The sequence below is a fragment of the Elephas maximus genome, chromosome 21 (assembly GCF_024166365.1).
Source record: "Elephas maximus indicus isolate mEleMax1 chromosome 21, mEleMax1 primary haplotype, whole genome shotgun sequence".
Taxonomy (NCBI): Eukaryota; Metazoa; Chordata; class Mammalia; order Proboscidea; family Elephantidae; genus Elephas; species Elephas maximus.
This window is the reverse complement of record NC_064839.1, coordinates 20,427,797-20,451,508: the sequence shown is the minus strand read 5'-3', so window position 1 is coordinate 20,451,508 and position 23,712 is coordinate 20,427,797. Positions and strand designations below refer to the sequence as shown.

Sequence of the window (23,712 nt, the reverse complement as noted above, 5' to 3'; positions counted from 1 at the left end):
ATACCCACAGCCAACATACTCCAGGCAGGGCTTCTGACAGCAACAAGGCAGGCCTCCCTGAGGGTCTATTTGGAGTGTGCCAGCACTTCCCCCACCCCACCTGGACACTGTCGGCTCCAAGCCTACTGCTATGCTATAGAAGGCCTGTGCAGTGGAGTCTGCCTGAAAAACACATGCTCACAGAAAGAAAAAGACTCAACATTGTGAAAACGTCAATCCTATCCAAAGCGATCTACAGATATAATGCAATTCCAATCCAAATACCAACAGCACTCTTTAACAACATGGAAAAACTACTCACTAACTTTATATGAAGAGGAAAGCGGTCCCAGATAAGAAAAGCATTAAAAAAAAAAAAAAAAAAAAAACTGAAGAAAAAGAACAAAGTAGGAAGCCTCATATTTACCTACTCTTAGAACCTACTATACAGTCACAGTAGTCAAAATAGCCTGGTACTAGTACAATGATGGGCACATATACCAATGGAACAGAATCAGGAACCCAGATGTAAATCCATCCACCTATGGTCAGATGATCTTTAACAAAGGATCAAAGTCCATTAAATGGGGAAAAGACAGTCTTTTTCAACAAATGGTGCTGGCAAAACTGGATGTCCATCTATAAAAAAAAAAAAAACAGGACTCATACTTCACACCATACACAAAAATTAACTCAAAATGGATCAAATTTTAATATAAAACCTAAAACAATAAACACCATGGAAGTAAAAACAGGGACAACACTAGGGGCCCTAATATACTGCATAAAGAGAATACAAACCATAACAACGCCCAAACACCAGAAGATAAACTAGGTAACTGGGAGCTCCTAAAAATTAGACACTTGATGCTCATCCAAAGACTTCGCCAAAACAGGAAAAAGTGTACCTACAGACTGGGAAAATTTTTTTGACTAAGACATCCGATAAGGGCCGAATCTCTAAAATCTATAGAATATTTCAATTCTTCAATAAAAAATGACAAATAATCCAATTTAAAAAATGGGCAAAGTACACGAACAGACACTTCACCAAAGAAGACACTCAGGCGGCTAAGAGACACAAGAGGAAATGCTCGCAGCCATTAGTTATTAGAGAAATACGAATCAAAACTACAATGAGATACCATCTCACCCCAACATCACAAATCAAAAAAACAGAAAATGACAAATGTTGGAGAGTTTGTGCGGAGATTGGAACTCCTATGCACTGCTGGTGGGAATGTAAAATGGTATAACCACTATGCAAAACAATATGGCACCTCCTTAAAAAGTTAGAAATACTGTAAGTCCAGCAATCCCACTCCTAGGACTATATCCTAGAGCAACAAGAGCCATCACACAAATAGACATATGCACATCCATGTTCACTGCAGCATTATTCACAATAGCAAAAAGGTGGAGGCAAGCTAAGTGCCCATCAACAGGTGAATGGATAAACAAATTATGGTATATGCACACAACAGAATACATCACAACAATAAAGAATGATGAACCGTGAAACATCTCACAACATCGATGAATCTGGAGGGCGTCATGCTAAGTGAAATAAGTCAATCACAAAAGGACAAATATTGTATGAAACCACTATTATAAACCCCAAGAAAAGGTTTACACACAGAAAAAAACAATCTTTGACGGTTACAAGGAGAGGGTGGGGTGGAAATCACTAACTAGATAGTAGACAAGTGTTAACTTTGGTGAAGAGAAAGGGAACACACGATATAGGTGAAGTCAGCATAACTTGATGAAGGCAAAGCCACAGAAGTTTCCTGGACTCATCCAAGCACCCTGAAGTACTGACTTCACTGGTGCCGAGGGCTGGGGACCATGGTCTCAGGGGACATCTAGGTCAACTGGCATAACATAGTTCATAAAGAAAATGTTCTACATCCTACTTTGGTGAGTCTTAAAAGCTTGCAAGTGTCCATCTGAGATACATCTGTTGGTCTCATCACGTTCAGAGCAAAACAAAGGAGAATGAAAAAAACCAAAGGCACAAGGAAAATATTAGTTCAAAGGACTAATAAATCACGGCTTCCACCAGCCTGAGTCCAGAAGAACTAGATGGTGCCCAGCTACTACCATCTACCGCTCAGACAGGGATCACAATAGAGGGCCCCTGACAGGGTGGAAGAAAAATGTAGAACAAAATTCAAATTCACACACACACACACACACACACAAAAAGACCTATTTCTCTCAGAATAAAAACGGAAGTCGCTGACTTTACAGACACCTCCAGGGACTACATAATCTGCTCCTCCCTAGCCCCCAGCACCATCTCTGAGAGCTCATCTTCTACAGTTTTTAGGCCTTGCTCCCTCCACTCCAACCACACTGGCTATCCCATGAACCCCAGGCATTCTCCCACCTCACGGCCTTCAAAGTGGCTCTGCCTCAAACACTCTTCCCCAGACATCCACATGACCCACTCCCTGACCTCCTTCAAGGCTCTGTTTATAAGACATTTTCTCAATGGGGGTGCTCTCTAACTATTGCAATCTCCATTACCTTGCTCTGTTTATTTTCGGGAGTACTCAATTTCTAACACACTATATGATTTACTGATGTATTACATTTATTATTTATTGTCATCTTCCTCCACTAGAATGTCTATTTTATTTACTGTCATATCCTAAGAACCTAGAACAGTGCCTGGCACATGCTTGGTAATAATTTATTGAAAGAATGAATGAGAACATTTTTCTATTTCAAATTCTTCATGAATCCTTCTGGTTATAGGAAAAAGAAAGTCTCAGGTTGTTGATGACCTTCAATGATTCTTTACCACTTGCTAGTCTCTTATTTTTTCTTTTAGCCATTTTTTTGAGGTATAATTTAACACCCATAAAAATTCAGCTATTATTAAGTGCAGAATTCAATAATTTTTAGTAAATTCATGAAGTAATGCAACCATCACACTAACCTCCCTTTTAAACATGAAGAAAGCAGAATTTAGGTTTAGAGCTTTCTGCAGGCAAGGGTATCTGCTTGAATGTAATAATATTCCTATTTTCAGTGTATATGTTTTTGTGGTTTCTTTCTCTTTTGCCTAGTAACACTGGCTTTCCACTTATAGTGATGATGTAAATTTTTCTTTTTTCAAAAAAATTATCTAAGTAAAAAATGAGTTGATTTGAAGAAAAACGTTAAGTGCATAATAGATACAGCCAAAAGATAGATAAAAAATTGAGAGTATTAATGAGAATAGTAAAGTATGAGAAACATTGACTCATAGGACCCAGAGACTGCGGAATGGCAAATAATTTCATAAGTGAAAAGCAAGGCACCGACTCACACACCCAGGACCCACCCTGAATTCCCATCAGTCCTTTTTGGGAGACTATTTTTCATGGGTCTCTCATATTTCTGCCTGTCTGGCAAGCAAGGCACTGAGTGTCCTTTGTTCCAAACTATCTTTGCAATATTTGTAGAGTGAACAGCCATGGAAAATTGAGACAGTGTGCCTCCCTCCAGAAGAAAGGGCAGGTTTGCTTACAGTCTTAGAAGACAAAGATAGTGTTTTGATATGGAGCAAAGAGCAGGCATGGTTACTGCCCATTATAAAAGACTCAGATTCCCTAAGGTCAAGGTTTCTCTCGTATGCTGCAACCCCTCCATGTGCATGGGTTATCTGGCCCACTTAGGGTTGCCCTGTGGAAACAGAAGATTGGGAAACTGGCACAAAAATGCAGATACTCTGGCTACTGCTACTGTGCCTCACTTTTGACCTAGGAGTCTTGCATCTTATACCAGCATGAAACTGTGGCAGCTTAATTTGTTAGCTTCCAAGAAGGACAGAATCTCATTTCCTTTCCAGTTCTTGAAAGTCCTTACCTCATTGTGGATTTCTTCTCCTTGTTTCAAAACTGTAGGCTCCAGGGATTTCAAGGAGACGTCACCATCATCCACCGCATCACGCAAATTCTGCAGAGCCAACTGGCACCGCTGAAAGATATAATCCAAGGTGCCTGTGGAGCACTGCGAAGACAGAAGCAGCAATCAGAACTGGAGCAAAATCCACATTTATCGCACCACTCTTCCCAGGACTGCCCACAGTTGCCCCTTCCTCTGCATTACCCTGCTGTGCCCATAGCTCAGTCTATACTCCCCAAATCGAGAACTGCTGCTGTGGCCTGCTCACTGGGTTCCAGGCTGCCAGCTTGGCCTTATCCGGGCCACTCATCTTGCTTGGGTCCTTTTTTTTATGTGGGGCTCACATCTCTAACTAAACACTAGGCAATCTGAAGGCCAACATCCTATTTTTATATCATTTTTCCAGATATACCACAGCACCTAGAATTGAGTCCTATATGTAAAAGATGGAATAAATAATTATTGGATGACTGACTGATTAACCAAGATGTCAGGGACCCTGACTTTATCTCAAGTGCTCTGGCCCTAACAGTGGGAAAGGACGGTAACCAGACTGTAGAACCAGTTCACAAGTACACCCAACAGAAAAATAATGGTGGTGGGGGGGGCGGTGGTTATAAACACAAGGCAGAGAACTCATTTCCCTTTTCTACAAAGGTATTCACTAGGCAGATGCAGTCCCTGGCAGAACATTCTTCAAATAATGGAGATGTGGCTCATGCCCTCAAGCACTTGCAACGGCATAACTCAGCACCTAGGTATTAGCGAGGGCACAGAAAACTACTTCACCTCCCTCTGAATCTGTGGAAGCAAAACAGGGGTCAAATGGACAAAGCCCTTCTTTGCATGACTGTGTATCAGAAAAGAAGAGGATGCAGATGGAGTAGGTACTCGTTTGTTTTGATAATGACATGATTTCCTAGAATGATAAAAAGCAAGCTATAAATATTCTTTTGACCCAAACAGGGAAATGCATCCCTATAATATTTTTATTTTAATATTTGTCATTTAAACTGAACCCTTGGAAATAACCTCGAAGGCTAACCCTCTGGTACAAATATTCTTTGCACGGTTTTTGCCATTTTATACAACGTGACATTGACAAGCCTCGGAAAAACAAAGTTTCTGTGCCAAAAACAGAGCCTTAACTAATATGACTTTTAATATGAAGATCCCAGAGTGCTGGGAGCACAGAAGCAGACAGCTGCAGACAAAAAACAAAGGGTGGAGGTGAACAGCCACTCACTTTTGTCCCCACGGTTACTCCCTAAAACTTCTTAAATGACCTTCTGTCTAGGAATTTCATTTACTAGCACCTTTACTTTCCCCAGTACAGAATGACTACATAAGAGGTTGTTAGATGTAACACCACTTATTATTGCAAAAGGCTGGAAACAACTTAAATTTCCCATTATTTAGGGAACTTGTTAAATGAACTATGGTGGAGCCATACTGTATAGCTGGCCCAACAAAAGGAACTTTTTTTTTTTTTTTTACAGCTATAGAGTTTTATTTGATGTAAAGAACTTATGATCAGGCCTAATATATAAATGACAAAAAATACATACATATATATATATAGTAACAGCTTTGCTGAGATATTACTGACCATAAAATTCACCCATTTAAAGTGTACAATTCCATGGTTTTTAGTATATATCACAGAGTAGTACAACGGCCACCACAATCAATTTTAGAACATTTTCATCATCCCAAAAGGAAATCTTTAGAGTCACTCTTTAGCAGGCAGCCCCCACTCACTACCCCCAACCTCCCCTGCACTGTTAGATTGCTGTTAGGTGTCACTGAATCAATTCCAACTCATAGCGACCCCATGTGACAAAGTAGAACGGCCCTATAGGGTTTTCTAGGATGTAATGTTTACAGAGCAGATCAGCAGGTGTTTCTACTGTGCAGCCGCTGGGTGAGTTCGAACCACCAACCTTTTGGTTAGCAGTTGAGTGCTTAACCGTTTGCATCACCGGGGCTCCTTCCCCTGCACTAGGCAACCATTAATCCACTTGATGTGTCTATAGATTTGCCTGTTCTGGCCATTTCATATAAGTGAAATCAAACAACACGTTATCTTTAATGACTGGCTTCTTTTATTTGGCATGATGTTTTCAAGATTCATCCATGTTGTAACATGTATCGGTATTACATTCCCTTTTATTGCCAAATAATATTTCACTGAACAAATATGCTACATTTTGTTTATCCATTCATCAGTAGATAGATATATACATATGTGTGTGTGTATGTATGTATGAATGTATTGTTTCCACTTTGGGGCTATTACGAAATCAAGCTGCTGTGAAAATTCATGTACAAGTTTTATTTCTCTTAAACATATACCTAGGTGTAAATTTGCTGAGTAACTTTGCTAACACTATGTTTAACCTTTTAACCAAATGCCAGACTATTTTCCAAAGTGGCTGAGCCGTCTGATACTCCCACTAGTAGTATGTGAACATCCCAATTTCTCTACATTCTCCCCAACGCTTGTTATTACCTGTCTTTCTGATTACAGCCACCCCAGTGGGTATGAAGTGGTGACTCACTGTGGTTTTGATTTGCTTCATTTACCTGTTCAGCATCCTTGCATGAGCTTACAGGTTATTTATATATCTTCTTTGGAAACATGTTTATTCAGATCCTTTGCCGTTTTTAAAAATTATAATATTTATCTTTCTCATTATTGAGTTGTAAGAGTTCTTACACTTTCCAGATACAAATCCCTTATGAGATATGTGATTTGCAATTATTTTCTACCATTCTGTAACTGTCTTTTCACTTTCCTGAAGGTGCCCTTGAAACACAAAAGCTTTTCGTTTTGATGACGTCAAAGTTACCTCTTCTTCCCTTGGCTGCTTGCGCTTTTGGCGTCACAGCTAAGAAACCACAGCCTACGCCAAGCTAAGAATTATATGTTGATATGTAATTCTCTCCAAAATTTACTGTAAAAATATTATGTACAAATGTTTTATGAAAGACACACAGGTATTCACATATATATATATATAAAATATCTCTGAAAGAGTTATAAGAATCTGATAACCTTGGTGGCCTCTGGGGAAAGACGGCTGGTTGGCTTGTGGAGAAAGACTTTGTCTACTTATACATTGCCTTTGGTACTTTTTGAATTTTGACCTATTTGAATAATCACCTATTTAAAAAATTATATAAAACTTAAAAAATGGACATTCTGAGTTGAATTTCAAGAATGTTCTGTCACAATCAGAAAAACCTAGTATCAAAAAAAGGTCGAGAGCCTTCAGACTTAATTTAGTCATATGAAACAAAACAAAAAGGAATAGATCTCTCCTCTGATTAACTAAAATGAATTTCAGAACATCATTTCCTTAAGACAATCTGTTTCCTACATATTATGAAAAGGCAAAAAATAGCAAATCATTTTGTGTGGCACAGATAAGACATGTAATATTAATTGAATATGAAGGAGAGGACATTTGTAGAATAAGTGAAGGCTATAAAGTTGTATAAATTTTTTTCCCTCTTCTATTGAGGGAAACAATAATGTAACTTTATCACTGGGGAAAAAATGTTTTCCCTCTTCTACCATTGAAAGCAATAATATAAGACGAATTAAAAGTTTTCAAATACAATAAAAACATAATCCCACCACCTTAATCTATTTTCCTTTTTTTAACTGTACATGAGTTTTTGTTCACTAATCAATGTATATGTATCAATATGTGTATGAACCGGAATTGTCCCGACGGCAGCGGGTTTCGGTTTATGCTGTTTTTTTACATGTTTGTACACTGTATTCACAACTACCATTTTCAATGTTTGCTCTAAAACTCCACTGATGTTAAAAAATTTATTAACTGGTCATATAATACAAAGGCATTGAGGTTCTGTTTAACCTTTCACTACTATTGATCATGCTGGATAAACGCTGTTTTATATATATATATTATATAATATATATAATTATTTCCTAAGTTTGAGTTCCAAATATGTCATGATATCAAAGACCTAAGTATTCTCATATAGCTTTCCGTGAAGTTTACCGATTAGAGAAACTACCAGATGCATAATAACGTCCCAGTTTCACTGTAACTTTACCAGCACTGAATATTATCGTTTTTTAATTCTGGTAAAAATAAAAACTTACCTTAAAACTCATTTTTCTAAAAATTACTTTAACTCTAAGGTGATTTTTAAAACCTTGTTCATACAGTATCACATATAACAGAGACCAGCAAACTTTTTCCTAAAAGGGCCAGACAATAAATATTTTAGGCTTAAAGTATTAATAAGATCTGTGTCACAACCTGTCGGCTCAGGCACTGTAGCACCAAAGCAGCTATAAACAATATGAAAGTGAAGTAAAGGGAAAATAAAAAACACAGATTTGGGATTATGTTTTTCTCCCAAGAGAGTTACTATACATTTCCCTCTTTTTTAAAAGTCAATTAACGCTCAAAATTTGAACTAAAAATTAAAAGATACAACTATGATCATCTGAGCAGAAAAAGCTAAGCCTCAGGAGAGTTTGCAAGCACTGCTACTCTAATGATAGTATGAAACTGGTCCACTGGAAAAATGGAAACAAAACCAGAGGGCTGCTTTTCAAGCGATACTCCAAAGGGCTCCTTTTGGCGGGGGTGTGTGTGTATGTGCGCGCGTGCGTGCATGCACGTGTGTGTGTGTGCGTGTGTGTGTATGTCACTGCAGGGAGTGGAGGAGGAGACGTTTCCTGATCTCACAAGTTCTAGTCCTACATTCTCATTTGTCTGTTAGACATGGCAGCCCCAGCTCAGCATGTTCAACATTGAACTCACTACTGTTTTACTCTAATGAACCCTCTGTTACTACTGATGGTAATGCCATTCCCTGAATCATCCAAAATCATCCTAGAGCCTGACAGATGGAAAGCATTCAACAAACAATTAATTCATTTATTACTGCATTCCTTCTTCCTCTTCAGTCAGTCAGTGGCCATGTCGGACACTATGCCTCCTATTCATGGTATTTTTTTTTTTTTCCTGCTGCTACTATCTTGGTTTAGATCCTGCTAGGGTTAAGTAATGTTCCTATCAGTTTCACTTTCCTAAAGGTACCTCCAATATGCCACTACCAATACAAAGTATAACCAATAGCCCATACCAGCCAACCAACTTTAGTTCAAACACCTTATCTGATATCCAAAATTCTTCATAATGTGCCCCCATGCAGGAATCTTATCTGTCAGCACTCCCTTTCTGAAACCCTGGGATCCAGTCAAAATATAGCCACTCAATATCCCTGTACAAACTGTATCCCTCCCTAATCCAATCCCAAGATTTCCACCTGGGTCCTAGCTCCCAAGTCTGCGCATTTAACCACTATTGTATATTTTTCCAAGCACTTTATTCATAACGAGTTCATCTACTCTTCCAGAGCACACCAGCAAAGACACAAGAAGAACACACTTAAGTTGTCACACACTCATATAATCCACAAGAAAAGGGCTCTTTCCACGTTCCTCACTGGCCTTTGTACTGTTTGACAGAAAAATCTTCAGCAACAGCTTCAGGTAGAGCCAATGTCAAATACAATCTACAGCACTGAACATTACAGATCACGGCCCTTATAAAGGGAATTGTTCCTGGGGCTATGTCCAAGGCTAAGGGTTAAAGCTAGAAAGACAGATACCTATAGCACAAGAAACCAAGTATTTTTATATAATACTAGGAACGTGTTGGATGCTTTATAAACGCTTGCTTGCTTTTTCCTTTCCTCTCTCTTCCGTCTTTCCTCCCTTTCTCCCTTCCTTCCTTCCTTCCTTAACTCTTTCCATCCTCCCTCCCTCCTTCCCTTTCTCACTCCCCTCCCTGCCTTCCCTCCCTTCTTCCCTAGAAGACTTACTGTTAGGTCTCTAAGATAATTATTTGGTGTTTATTTGTTTAATGTTTATCTCCCCAAGTGAGATCTAAGTTCCACAAAGGAAGGGGCCACAGTTGCCCTGTCAATGGCTCTATCTCCTGGGCCTGCAGTGCTGGACACACATCAGGCACTCAGGTATCTGAATGAGTGAAAGGAAGAAAGGGGGAGAGATGGAGAATGAGAGGAAGGAATGCTTACGGGCTTCCTGGCCACTAGTATTAAGTAGTGACTCAGGACCTCTCTGCCACATACCGACATGGCCAGGCCACCAGTGAAACTACTTAATTTCCGACAGATATGACACCTGACTCACAGAATCACATAGTCTCGGGATGGAAAAGGCCTTGTTCTTGTGCCTTCCTGCCATTTTGCTGTGTCACGTCTGCCACCTTTCTTATATTTGTCACCTTGTGATACCATGGAGAGTTAAACTATAAAGCAGAGCTAAGTAGCCAGACAAAGCTCTGATAACAAGCTTGGGTAGGGGGAAAAGTTGTGATCCATTCTGAATCCCTTCTTAGTAAGCACACAGCACCTCTGAGTGACTACCACGGGTTTTTCTCACCGGAACTAGTCTGATCAGCTGAACTTCAGCCTCTGCAAGTCGTGGCACAGTTAATCAATACAGTCTGGGCTACAAACATAACTGTGGAGCTCAGAAATCCTTGGCACCACTCTTTCTCCTTCATTTACATTCCCATGCCCAGAAACCTGACCAAAAAGTTAAGGGAAATGTAAATTCTCAGCCATCTGAGCCCAGACACAACTGAAACATGCACAAGCACATGACTCAATCCATTTCCTTTTGGCCATCTCCTGTCCTTGACCTTGACAGATACAACCCCCCCTTAGAAAACCTCTAATTAGCCACACCTGCCAATGGTATTTACCCACCCAAAAACCAAATAAGCAGAATATTCTTAATCCAAATGCTATACATATTTTTTAACTGTAGCCAACACAACCCAATGATTTTTTAAAAAAGCAAGTAAATAAAGGCTAAAGTCAAGTTAGATGGAAGCAATTTTCCTATCAAATACCCTTCTAAAGCTCCATGATAAATTGCTCATTCAACCACTTCTGTCACATTCAATTAGATCTGCATCACATTTTTATTTACACTTACCTCTGCCACTCGGTGGGTCGAACTGAACCGAGGCTGTGAACCAGCCAAAACACAATGCTGGTGGGTGGCATTGAGATCATCTGTAGGAAAAATGGCAAACTTTAAAAACAAAGAAAAACACATTTATTAGTCACTATAACTGTTTAACTAAAACACATATCCATCAAGAGGAACAACAACAACCAAAGAATTAACATTTACCTGGTATTCTTTAAAATATTCCTTACAAGTAAGATGACTATATATATCATTACACAAACTAAAACACTTTTTGTTTCCTTTTTTATTGTGGTAAAAAATATATATACAACAAAACACTTACCAATTCAACAATTTTTACATGCATAATTCCACGATATTATGTTCATCATATTGTGCAATTATTACCACTATCCATTTTTCAAATGATTCCACCACCATGAACAGAAACTGAATGTCCTCTAAGCAGTGACTCCCCCTCTTCCCTCCCTGTCACCCCTGGTAGCCACTAAAAAGCTTTGGTCTCTACACATTTCACTACTTCGTATAAGCAGCAACATACAGTCTTTGTCCTTTTGTTACTGATTTACCTCACTCAGCATAATGTTTTCAAGGCTTATTCACGTGTAGCACCCACCCAGACTTCATTTCTCTTTATGACTGAGTAATATTCCATTGTGTGTATATATTACATTTTGTTTATCCACTCATCTGTTGATGGACATTTTGGTTGTTCCCACCTTGGCCTATTATGAAAAGTGCTCCAATAAATATTGGAGTACAGGCTTCTGTTTGTGTTCCTGCTTTCAATTCACCTGGGTATATACCTAGGATTGGGATTGCAGGGCCATATGGTAGTTCTATGTTTAACTTTTTGAGGAACTCCCAAACTGTTTTCCACAGTGGCTGTACCATTTTGCACTTCCACCAGCAATAGATGAGGGTTCCAGTTTCTCTACATCCTTGCCAATGCCTGTTCTTTTTCTTTTTTTTTTTTAACCATAGCCATTCTAGCGGGGGTGAGGTGGTATCTCACTGTAGTTTTGATTTGCATCTCCCTAATGATTACAGAGGATCCCTGGTGGCACAATGGTTAGGAGCTTGGCTACTAACCAAAAGGTCAGCAGTTCGAAACCACTAGCTGCTCCTTGGAAACCCTATGGGACAGTTCTATTTTGCCCTATAGGGTCACTATGAGTTGGAATCAACTAGACAGCAAAGGGTAATGATTAAAGATGTTGAGCCCTTTCTTGTATGTTTGTTGACTGTTTGAATATCCTCTTTGGTGAAATTTCTATTCAAGTCCCTTGTCTATTTTTCAATTGGATTTTATCTTTTTGTTGTTGTCAGAGCTCTTTACATATTCTGGATATTAAACCCTTATCAGACATATGGTTCCCAAAAATTTTTGCCTCAATCTGTAGGTTGTCTCTCCACTTTGTTGATAAAGTCCCTCGGTGAACAAAAGTAAAACTAGTACACTTTCAAAAGTGAACGGGGATGCTATTAATCATTATTCCAAGACAACAGGAATAAACTAGGACTGCCTTTTGGCAAGCTGGATATATGTTTACTCTACTAAAGTGGTCTTTCGATAGTCACCCAACACAAAGTTTACTATTTGTAGACTGACCGTCTTTCTCTTTCTCATGGTATATCTACTCCTATCTATGTCTTTAGAATAATCCAGGATTCTTTATATTATTTGAAGGTGAAAACTTTCATTTGAGAGCCTGTTTTTCTCTTCCCAATCCAAATATTGGTTTTGCCCTACAATTTTCCAGGCAACAAACCAACCAGCTCAGCACGTCACAAGGCTTTGGGTCTCAGAACAGAATCCAAACCTGCAGTGCGATGGATCGTTTTTGTGTGGCCTTTCTCGTCATGGTTTTATAACTTCCACCAAATGACTGGGTGAGACCATGCTAAAAAGGTATATGGAACACTAAAGAGGGGACTGGTCATTTTCGCCATCCTATTAGGCTTTTTTTTTTTTTTTAGGCTTAAAATGAGCCATCCCAGAGATGGAAAGGAGAGGATCTCACCACCACCAAGGAAGAATGGCCAAGAGGGGAACATGTCCTTTGGACCCAGGACCCCTGCGTTGAGAAGCTCCCGGAACCAGGGGACAGAGAGAGAGAGAGCTGTAATAGTGAAGATGACAAGAAGCAGTGGCACAGAAACAACAGGTGGAGAAACCAGCAGGAGCCAGTACAGTGGGCTTCCCGGCTCACAGTGTGAAAAAGCAGAGCACCTTTGGACAGGAGCCTTGCTGGAGAAACAGGGTGCCTCTGGGCACTTGGTGAAGCTGCATGTGCTTCCCCATGGAGCCAGAGCTGACAGCCTTCAGGCCAAGGCATACTGGCAGAGTAGGGTGCCTTTGGTCACTTATCAGCAGAGTTGAAAGAGTTTTCTAATGCTTGCCCAAGCAGCCAGAGGCCAAGGGGTCAGCTGAAAAGAGGCTGTCCTGAATGGAAGAACTGTATCCTGAGTATTCCTGAATCTTAATTGTAACCTGTTACTTCCCTAAGGAACCCCATAATTATGAACATTGTCTGTGATTTCTGGGGGGGGGGGGGGGGGTCACTACAATGAATTATCAAACCCGGCAGAGAAGTACAGAATGCCATGGGAGCGACAGATGGTGTCAGAATTGGTAAAGATGGTGGAGAAAGGAGGCATGTCTGACCTCTGCCTCACAGGAATCAGCCTTGAGTTGTTGATCTTAATTCTCCTTCACCCTTGTGAAGTTAGAGGAGGTGGGATGCCACCCCCATGCCATTTTATAAAAACCTATGGATTCACGACCCAAGAATGGAGGAAATGGTAACCTTATCAGCTGAAGTATACTCCAAAAGCCACACACACCATGAGAATAAATCAATAGCCAAGTTGTAGTGTATTCTAAGAAATGATGCCACATGTCAGGAAAAATCTGTATTATCTCTGCTTAGGACATCATTTCCCCTATAATAAAGAAGAGAGTTGAACAGTACTGTTTCCCAGCAACGCGTGATTTCCTATGTTAGTTACAGGCTGCTTAACAAGATACCAAGAAACAAGGACTTAAACTATGAGGCCAAGAACACCACACTCCTCATGTGTCAGCAAACCAACATACAATACCACCACTAAACGTAGAAGAGGAAATGCAAAATGAAGGACTTTCACTTCTGGACATTATGAGTAACAGTGACCAGATTTACCCTCCTGCCTTAAACACTATAAAAACAGACAAAAAATATGAAACAAAGGTTTCTGACACTGGAGAATGGAGGAAGAAATGATCCCATAGATGAGAGAAACACAACAGGAGAGCCCTGCACCTAGCATACTGCCTGGAAACAGATTCAAAGCCACAGAGTAGCGAGGGGAAAGTCAAACAGAATCCAGAGTTCTCCATTTTCATTCTTGCTGAGCTGGGAAGACAGAGTGATCAGATTTCAGGGAGGCCAAGGCAACTAGGGAAGCCCTGGTGGTGTAGTGGTTAATTGCTATAGCTGCTAACCAAAAGGTGCACAATTTGAATCCACTAGGTGTTCCTTGGAAAACCGTATGGGGCAGTTCTACCTTGTCCTATAGGGCCGCTATGAATCAGAATCAACTCAGTTTGGTTTGTGTTTTTAAGGTAACTAGGATTTGCAAGGCAGAATACTGATATAGAGAATCCACATAGAGAGAAGCAAGCAGAGATTGGCAAAAGGTTCCTTCAAGTCTGTAACTGATTACTGATCTGTGCATAAGTGAAAGAAAACTACCCAAGGCCAGGAAAAAAAAACAACAGAAAACAGTAGACTGAACTAATTTCAGACCTCACACAGGGCCAGGAATACTTTGTGTCCCCAGAAAAAAGAATGAAAAGACTTAAGCTATTGGGTAGAGACCTCAGAAAAGAAATCACCTTAGGAGTAGGCCATTGGTCCTAGACTAAAGGTGTTCTAGACCCACCTAACAAAGTGTGGAAGTAACAAAGCAAGCCTCAAAAGTTTACAAACTATTCCAAATAATGACTCTTTAGAGCAAAGGTCAACATTATTTAAAAGAATACAACATCATCAGGAGCCCAAGTAGAATTTTCAATGCCCAGCATCCAATCAAAAAGTAAGAGAGGAGAGAAAATCATGTATGATTTTATATACAGCCACTCCTCACATACTGACACGGTTAGGTTCCAAAGACCAGATCTTTACGCAAAAATCAGCATAAGGTGAAAACAGAGATGACCACATTCTATGAGTAGGAATCGACTTGATTGTAACCGTCTTAAAGCAAAAATAACAAAATACTGAAAGGTTCATAATGCACATAGAAGTAAATGTATGAAAACAGAACAAAGGAGGGAAGGAAACAAATAAACGTATGCTATGATTCTTAACACTATATGAAAGGTGGGATAAAAATATTTGGAGTTATGCTTCGGTAAATTAAAGATGTATTTTGCAAACCCAGAGCAATAATTCTCAATCTGGGGTAATTTTGTTCCCTCCCTCCAGGGGCTATCTGGCAATGTCTGGACACATTTCTGGTTGTGACAACAGGGGAGAGGGGATGCTATTGGCATGTAGTGGGTACACGTTAGAGATCTAAACATCCTATACTGCACAGGACTGCCTCCACGACAAAGAACTATCCATCCCAAATGTCAACAGTGCCAAGGTTGAGAAACCACACCCTAAGAAAAACACAACAAAAAAATTAAAGAGGTATAGTAATAAACCAAAAGTGGAAATAAAGTGGAACAAAAAAAATTTTAATTAACCCAAAAGAATCAAAAGGGAAAATAAGGATATGTGACAACAAAAAAAAATAAACAGCAAGATGATCTAGCCTTCTAGTTTAAAAAACTAGAAACAAAAGGATAAATCTAACCCGAAGGAAATAAATAATTAAGAGCAGAAACAAAAAGCAAACAAAAACTAAATAACATGTTGTCGTTAGGTATCTTCGAGTCGGTTACAACTCACAGCAACCCCATGCACAACAAAAGGAAACACTGCCTGGTCCTGTGCCATGCTCACAATTGTTCCAATGACTGAGTCCACTGTTGCAGCCACTGCGTCAGTCCATCTCATTGAGGGTCTTCCTCTGCTGCCACTCTACTTTACCAAGTATGATGTCCTTGTCGAGGAGGACACATCCAAAGTACGTGAAACAAAATTTCACTTTCCTCACGTTGAAGGAGCCTTCTGGCTGTACTTCTTCCAAGACAAACTTGTTCATTCTTCCGGCAGTTCATGGTACATTCAGTATGCCTTGCCAACACCATAATTCAAAGGCATCAATTCTTCTTTAGTCTTCCTTATTCACTGTCCACCTTTCATATGAATATGAGGAAACTGAAAATACTATGGCTGGCAACAGGCACACCTTAGTCCTCAAGGTGACATCTATGCTTTTGAACATTTTAAAGAGGTCTTTTGCAGCAGATTTGACTAACACAATGCATCCTTTGATTTCTTGACTGTTGCTTCCATGGGTGTTGATTGTGGATGCAAGTAAAATGAAATCCACGACAACTTCAAACTTTTCTCCATTTATCGTGATGTTGCTTATTGGTCCAGCTGTGAGGATTTTTGTTTTCTTTATGTTGAGGTGTAATCCATACTGAAGGCTGTAGTCTTTGATCTTCACCAGTGTAATGGTTAAGTTTGTGTGCCAACTTGGCTAGGCCATGATTCTCAGTGTTTATATGTGACCACTCCCATGATGCAATCTGCTGTGAATAGCCAATCAGCTGAAGGGGAATTTCCTTGGGGGTGTGGCCTGCACCTGAATATAAGCAGATGTTCAGGCTTTTTGCTCGCTCTGTATCTTGCGGCTAGCAGCTGCCTCCTGTTCATCTGACCTCCAGGTTTGGGGACTTGAGCTATCAGCTTATCTGCTGATCTTGGGATTTGTCGATCTTCACAGCCTGTAAGCGGGAGCCCTGGCCTCCACCCTGCCAATCTTGGATTCGCCATCCCCTGCAGCTAAGTGAATCAGGAGAAGCCTTGTGATCTTCCTGCCAATCTTGGGATTCATCGGTCTTCGCAGCCCATGAGCAAGAGCCCTGCTTTTCGGCCTGCTGATCTTAGGTTCGCCAGCCCCTACGGCTACGTGAATCGAGAGAAGCCTCTATCCTGATCCAAGGACTTGGGACGGTCCAGCCTCTACAATCACGTGTGCCATTTCCTTGATATAAATCTCTCTCTGTGTATATATTTATATGCTTTACTGATTTTGCTTCTCTAGAGAACCCAGTTTAAGATATTTGGTACACAGAGTGGGGTGCTGCTCTAACAGATACCTAAAATATGGAAGTGGTTTTGAAACTTTGAATGGATCACAGACTCAGAAGGAAGTGAGGAGAATAATTAACATCTGAGAGGGCACAGATGGTGAGAAACAGCAGCAGGGGGCCAGCAGCAGCAGAGAATCGGCAGCAGTAGAACCAGGAGTCTAGCATGGCACTGCACTGGCCCATGAAGCAAGAGATCTGAGTGCCTGTGCACAGGAGGCTTCCTGGTGAAGTGGGGTGCCTCTGGGCACTGATCAGTAGAGCTAGGCTTGCTGACCCACGGAGCAAGAGAACTAAGTGCCTTTCAGCCAAGGTTTACTGGTAGAGTGGGGTGCCTTCAGGCACTTATCGGTGGAGCTACAGAGCTTTCAAACACTTACCCCAGCAAGGCAGATGCAGGCATGAGGAACCAAGAAGCAGAATCTGAAGGGACAAAAGACACGGGAAGCCAAGGTGCCTCAGTCTCAAAAGGTATGGCCTTGACCTCTGCAGTTTCAAAGGGTGCAGCCATGGCCTATGGTGTTTCTAAGGGTGGAGTTGCCTTCAGATGGACTGAGACAATGGTGCGCCTAAAACCAAGGGAGCAGAGTTACTGTCCCAGTGAGCCTGCAAGGTGGAGCTGAAGCCCAGGGCCAAGGGGCCTCCACTCAGAATCCAGAGAGTGTGGCCAATACCTAAAGCCTGGAGGGCAGGGCTATTTTATAACTGGTCTCTGAGAACAGAGGATTATTTTCAAACCTTAAGGGCTAATGTAATGTGTTCTGCCAACTTGCTTGGTGCCTGTTATGCCTTCTTTCCCTTCAATTTCTCCTATTTGTAATGGGAATATTTAACTTGTGGCTGCTGCACCATTGTACCTTGGAAGAAGATAACCTGTACTCTAGATTTCATAGATGAAGAGGAATTTTTGGATTTTGGACTTGGAGTTGATTTAAGACTTTTGCTTTGATATGATGGGGTGAATATGTTTTACATGCGGCAAGGACACGAATTTTTGGGGGCCAAAAGTTGGAATGTCATGGATTGAATTGTGTCCCCCAAGGGTGTCTGTTGGCTTGGCTGGATCATGACTCCCAGTGTTGTGTGATTGTCTACCATTCTGTCACCTGATGTGATTTCGCTATGTGTTGTAAGTCCTGCCACTATGATGTAATGGAATGGACTGGCAGCAGTTATATTGACGAGATCTTTAGGACTGGATAGTGTCTTGGGCCAATCTCTTTTGAGATATGGGAGAGAGTGGTGAGCAAAGAGACAGAGGGACCTCATACCACCAAGAAAGCAGTGCTAAGAGCAGAGTGCATCCTTTCGACCAGAGGTTCCTGTGCTAAGATGCTCCCAGGCCAAGGGAAGACTGATGACAAGGACCTTTCCCCAGAGCCGACAGATGAAGAAGGCCTTCCCCTGGAGCTGATGCCCTGAATTTGGACTTGTGGCCTACTAGATTGAGAAAGAATAAACTTCTCTTTGTTGAAGCCATCCACTTGTGGTACTTATGTTATAGCAGCACTAGGTGACCAAGATAACCAGTAACGCTTCAAGTCCTATTTCCTTTCAGCAAGCAAGGTTGTGACATCTGCATATCACAGGTTGTTAACAAGTCTTCCTCCAATCCTGATGTTGCGTTCTTCTTCACATAGTCTAGGCTCTGAGATTATTTGTTAGGCATACATATTGAACAAGTATGGTCCAACCCAAAACCCAGTGCCGTCAAGTCAATTCCGACTGATAGCGACCCTATAGGACAGAGTAGAACTGCCCTGTGGAATTTCCAAGGAGCGCCTGGCGGATCTGAACTGCCAGCCTTTTGGTTAGCAGACATAGCACTTAACCACTATACCACCAGGGTCTCCGAATAAATACGGTAAGAGCATACAATTCTGATGCACACCTTTCCTGATTTAAACCACGCAGTATCCTCTTGTTCTTTTCGAATGACTGCCTCTTGGTCTAAATACGGGTTCTGCATAAGCACAATTATGAGTTCTGTAATTCCCATTCTTCACAATTTTATCCATAATTTGTTATGATCCACACAGTTCAGTGTTGTTTTTATCACTACGGCCATATTTTCCAACTATTGATCCTTCTTCTTTGTTTCCAACATTTGCATTCCAATCACCATTAATTATCAATGCATCTTGATCACATTTGATCAATTTCAGACTGTAGAAGTTGGTAAAATCTTCAATATCTTCATCTTTGTTATTAGTGGTTAGTAAGTAAATTTGAATAAAAGTCAAATATTAACTGGTCTTCCTTGTAGGTATATGGATATTTTCCTATCAGTGACAACACTGTACTTCATGACAGATCCTGAAGTGTTCTTTTTGACGATGAATGTGACGCTGTTCCTCTTCAATTTGTCATTCCCAGCATAGTAGAGCACATGACTGTCTGACTCAAAATGATCAATACCAGTCCATTTCAGCTCACGAACACCTAAGACACAGATCCTCAAGCATTCCATTTCCTTTTTCACAACTTCCAATTTTCCTATTTTCTTACTTCGTATATTCCACATTTCACTTATTAATGGATGTTTGCAGCTATTTCTTCTCATTTTGGGTCATGACACATCAGCAAATGAAGGTTCTGAAAGCTTGACTCCATCCACATCATCAAGGCCAACTCTACTTTGAAGAGGCAACTCTTCCCCAGTCGTATTTTAAGTACCTTCCAACCTGAGGGGCTCATCTTTCAGCACTATTATCAGACAATGTCCTGTTGCTGTTTATAAGGTTTTCGCTGACCAATTTTTTTAGAAATAGATCGCCAGGTCCTTCTTCCTAGCATGTCTTAGGCTGGAAGCTTCACTGAAACCTATCCACCATGGGTGACCCTGCTGGCATTTGAAATACCACTGTCATAGCTTCCAGTATCACAGTACTATGCAATGCACCACAGTACGACAAACTGACAAATGAGTGGTGGAAGAAAAAAAAACAGAGAAAATCAATTAAATCAAAGCTAGTTTTTGGAGAAGATCATTAAAACTGATAAACTTCTAGCTTGATGGATCAGGGAAAAGGAGAGAAGACCTAAATTACCAATTTCAGGAATGAAGAAAAAATCATTGCTATAGTTCCTACAGACATTAAAAAGGACAATAAGGGAATAGTATGAACAATTTTATGATAATAAATTCAACAACTTAAATGAAATAGACAAATGCCTTGAAAGACACAATCTACCAAATTTCACTTAAAATAAATAAATAATCTGAAGAGCTCTATATCCTATTCTATAAACCAAATTTGTAGTTAAAAATCTTCCCACACTGTTGATCAAAGGACTTTATCAAAAGGTGAAAAGACAACCTACAGATCAGAAGGAAATTTTTGGTTGAAACCTTAATCCAAAATACATAATAAAATTAAAAAAATAACTCCTTCAAATTAACAAAAAGAAGACAACCCCATAAAAAAATGGGCAAAGGATCTGAACTGAGAATTCATCAAAAAGGATATTCAAAGCACACGAAAAGACGCTCAACATCTCTGATCATTAGGGAGATGCAAATCAAAACCCCAATGAGATACCACCTCAACCCATTAGAACAGCAATGATCAAAAAAAAAAAAAAAAACCCAGAAAACAACAAGTATTGGCAAAACGTGGGGAAACTAGAACCCTCATCCACTGCAGTGGGAATGCAAAATGGCAAAATAGTTCGGGAGTTCCTTAAAAAAATGAACATAGAACTACCATATGATCCAGCAACCCCAATCCTAGGTATATACCCAGAAGTGAAGGCGGAAATGAAAACAGAAACTCCTACACCAATGTTCATTGCCGCACTTTTTACAATAACCAAAATGTGGAAACAAACGAAATGTCCACCAACAGATGAATGGATAAACAAAATGTAGCATATACATACGGTGTAATATTGCTGTTGTTGTTGCTGTCGTTAGGTGCCGTTCAATCTGTTCCTACTCATAGCAACCCTATGTAAAAAAGAACGAAACACTGCCCAGTCCTGTGCCATCCTCACAAACCTTGTTATGCCTGAGTCCACTGTTGCAGCCACTGTGTAAATCCATCTCATTGAGGGTCTTCCTCTTTATTACTGACCCTCTACCAAGATGAAGTCCTTCTCCAGGGACTGATCCCTCCCGAGAACATGTCCAAATTATGAGATGAAGTCTCACCATTCTCGCTTCTAATGAGCATTCTGGCTGTACTTCTTCCCAGAGAGGTTTGTTCGTTCTTCTGGTATATTCAGTATTCTTCACCAACACCATAATTCGAAGGCATCAATTCTTCTTCAGTCTTCCTTATTCATTGTCCGGCTTTCTCATGCATATGAGGCAATTGAAAACACCAAGGCTTGGGTCAGGTGCACCTTAGTCCTTAAAATGATATCTTTGCTTTTTAACACTTTAAAGAGATCTTTTGCAGCAAATTTGCCCAATGCAATGTGTCCTTTGATTTCCTGACTGCTGCTTCTATGAGCATTGACTGTGGATCCAAGTAAAATGAAACTTTTTAATATTTTCTCTGTCTATCATGATTTGCTTATTGGTCCAACTGTGAGAATTTTTGTGTTCTTTAAGTTGAGGTGTAATCCATACTGAAGGCTATGGTCTTTGATCTTCATCAGTAAGTGCTTCAAGTCCTCTTTACTTTCAGCAAGCAAGGTTGTGTCATCTGCACGTTGCAGGTTGTTCATGAGCCTTCCTCCAATCCTGATGCCCCACTCTTCTTCATATAATCCAGTTTCTTGGATGATTTACTCAGCATACAGATTGAATAAGTATGGTGACAGGATACAATGCTGACACACATATTTTCTGACTTTAAAACATGCAGGATCCCCTTGTTCAAACGACTGCCTCTTGATCTAAATACAGGTTCCTCATGAGCACAATTAAGTGTTCTAGAATATTACTGAATCATAAAAATGAAGTCTTGATGCATGCCACAATATGGATAAACTTTGAGAACATGCTGAATGAAATCAGTCAGTCTCAAAAGGACAAATATTATTTGATCTTACTTTGTTCCAAAAGGGATGGGATGAAGAATTTTTGAAATAGGGTTGATGGTTGCACAACAGTGTGAATGTAACTAATGCATTTGTACACTTCAGATGGTTAAAATGGCAAAATTTATTTTTTACATGTATTGAAATAAGCAAATATATAGAAACCAAAGATTATTAGTGGTTATCAGGGGTGGCAAGGAGGGAAAAAGAGTGAGTTTTTGCTTAGGGGACACTGAGTTTTTGTTAATGGTGGGATAATTTGGAAAAGGATAGCAAGAATGGTTGCGTAACTTGGACAGTCTAATCAATGTCACTGAATTACACACACAGAAATTGGTGAACTGGCGTATGTTTTGTTGTGTATCTTTTCATCACAACAAAAAATAGTTTTTATTTTAAAAAAATTTTTCCCACAAAAAAATCTTAAGTCCCAGATGGCTTCACTGGTGAATTTTACCAAGCACTCAAGGAAGAAATAATACCAATTCCAACCTAACCCTTCTATTTTATAAGGCCAGAATTATCTTGTTAACTCAAAATTGATCAAAGATTTAATTATAAGAGCCAAAATCATGAAACTTCTAGAAGAAAATATGTTGTGACTACATATTAAAAGATTCCATTGAAATGATATTCTAGAAAAGGCAATACTATTGTGGCAGAAGGCAGATCAGTGATAGCAGGGGCTGAGGGTCAGGGGAAGGGATTGACTACAAAGGGGCACAAGGGAATTTTCTGGGGGTGACAGACATTTTCCACGTCATTACTGGAGTGGTGGTTACATGGCTGTATATCTCTTTCAAAACTAATCAAGTTATACAGTTTGAATAAATGTGAATTATACCATTTAAATATGTGAATTATCATATTATACCTCAAAAAAGCCAATTAAAAAATTATCAACTGAAAATTCTCTGGAAAAACTTTTAACAGCATCTTGAGACCAATAATACGTAGTTATATAACTAAATAAAGTTATTTTCTCAGAAGTGTTCTCATAGCAAAGTGAAACTGTCAGTGCATTCCTTGATCCAATATATATTTACTGATCGGATACTAGATGCCAGGCATCTTAAGGCAGAGAGAACAAGACAAAGCCCCTGCTCTCAGGTAACCTCTGTGAGAGAAGAGATACAATAAACAAATAAATGAGAAATTCAGATGAGAAGTGCTATGGAGAAAATAAAGTAGGATAATTTCACTGCTTACAAATTAGTGGGGGTATAAGAGAAGAGGGCACTACTTTATATAGAACCGTCACTTGAGGCAAATAAGCTGAGATCTGAACAAATAGAAGAAGCCAGCTATGCCTAGATCCGGGATGTCAGGAATGCGGGCAGAGGAAATAGCCTGTGGCAAGGCACTGAGGCGGAAGAAGCTTCCTGGATCTGAGGAGAAGGAAGGCAGTGTGACTACGGCATGGTTAGCCCAGTGGAGAGAGTGCTACAAGGGGAAGCTGGGCAGATTATGGAGGTCTCATTGGTGACGGTAAGAAGTTTGGGCTTTATCCTAGATACAACAGGAGGCCTTTAGAAAATTTTAAGCAGAAAAATAATGTGATCTGATTTTG

The 23,712-nt window shown here is 40.1% G+C and overlaps 1 protein-coding gene across 5 annotated transcripts in view; it reads right to left on the bottom strand.

The window, feature by feature from the left end:
• FTO (FTO alpha-ketoglutarate dependent dioxygenase) overlaps nucleotides 1–23,712 on the bottom strand; it is a 412,384-nt gene that overhangs the window by 231,780 nt on the left and 156,892 nt on the right. For all 5 annotated transcript variants that reach the window (XR_007514647.1, XR_007514648.1, XM_049864193.1 and 2 more), the window contains exons 5-6: nucleotides 10,898–10,977; nucleotides 3,838–3,981 (exon numbers count right to left, since the gene is read on the bottom strand). Coding sequence is in view for 3 of the 5 variants with exons in the window: in XM_049864193.1 (XP_049720150.1) it covers nucleotides 3,838–3,981; nucleotides 10,898–10,977 (224 nt within the window). In the remaining 2 variants the exon portion in view is untranslated. The remainder of the gene's footprint in view (nucleotides 1–3,837; nucleotides 3,982–10,897; nucleotides 10,978–23,712) is intronic.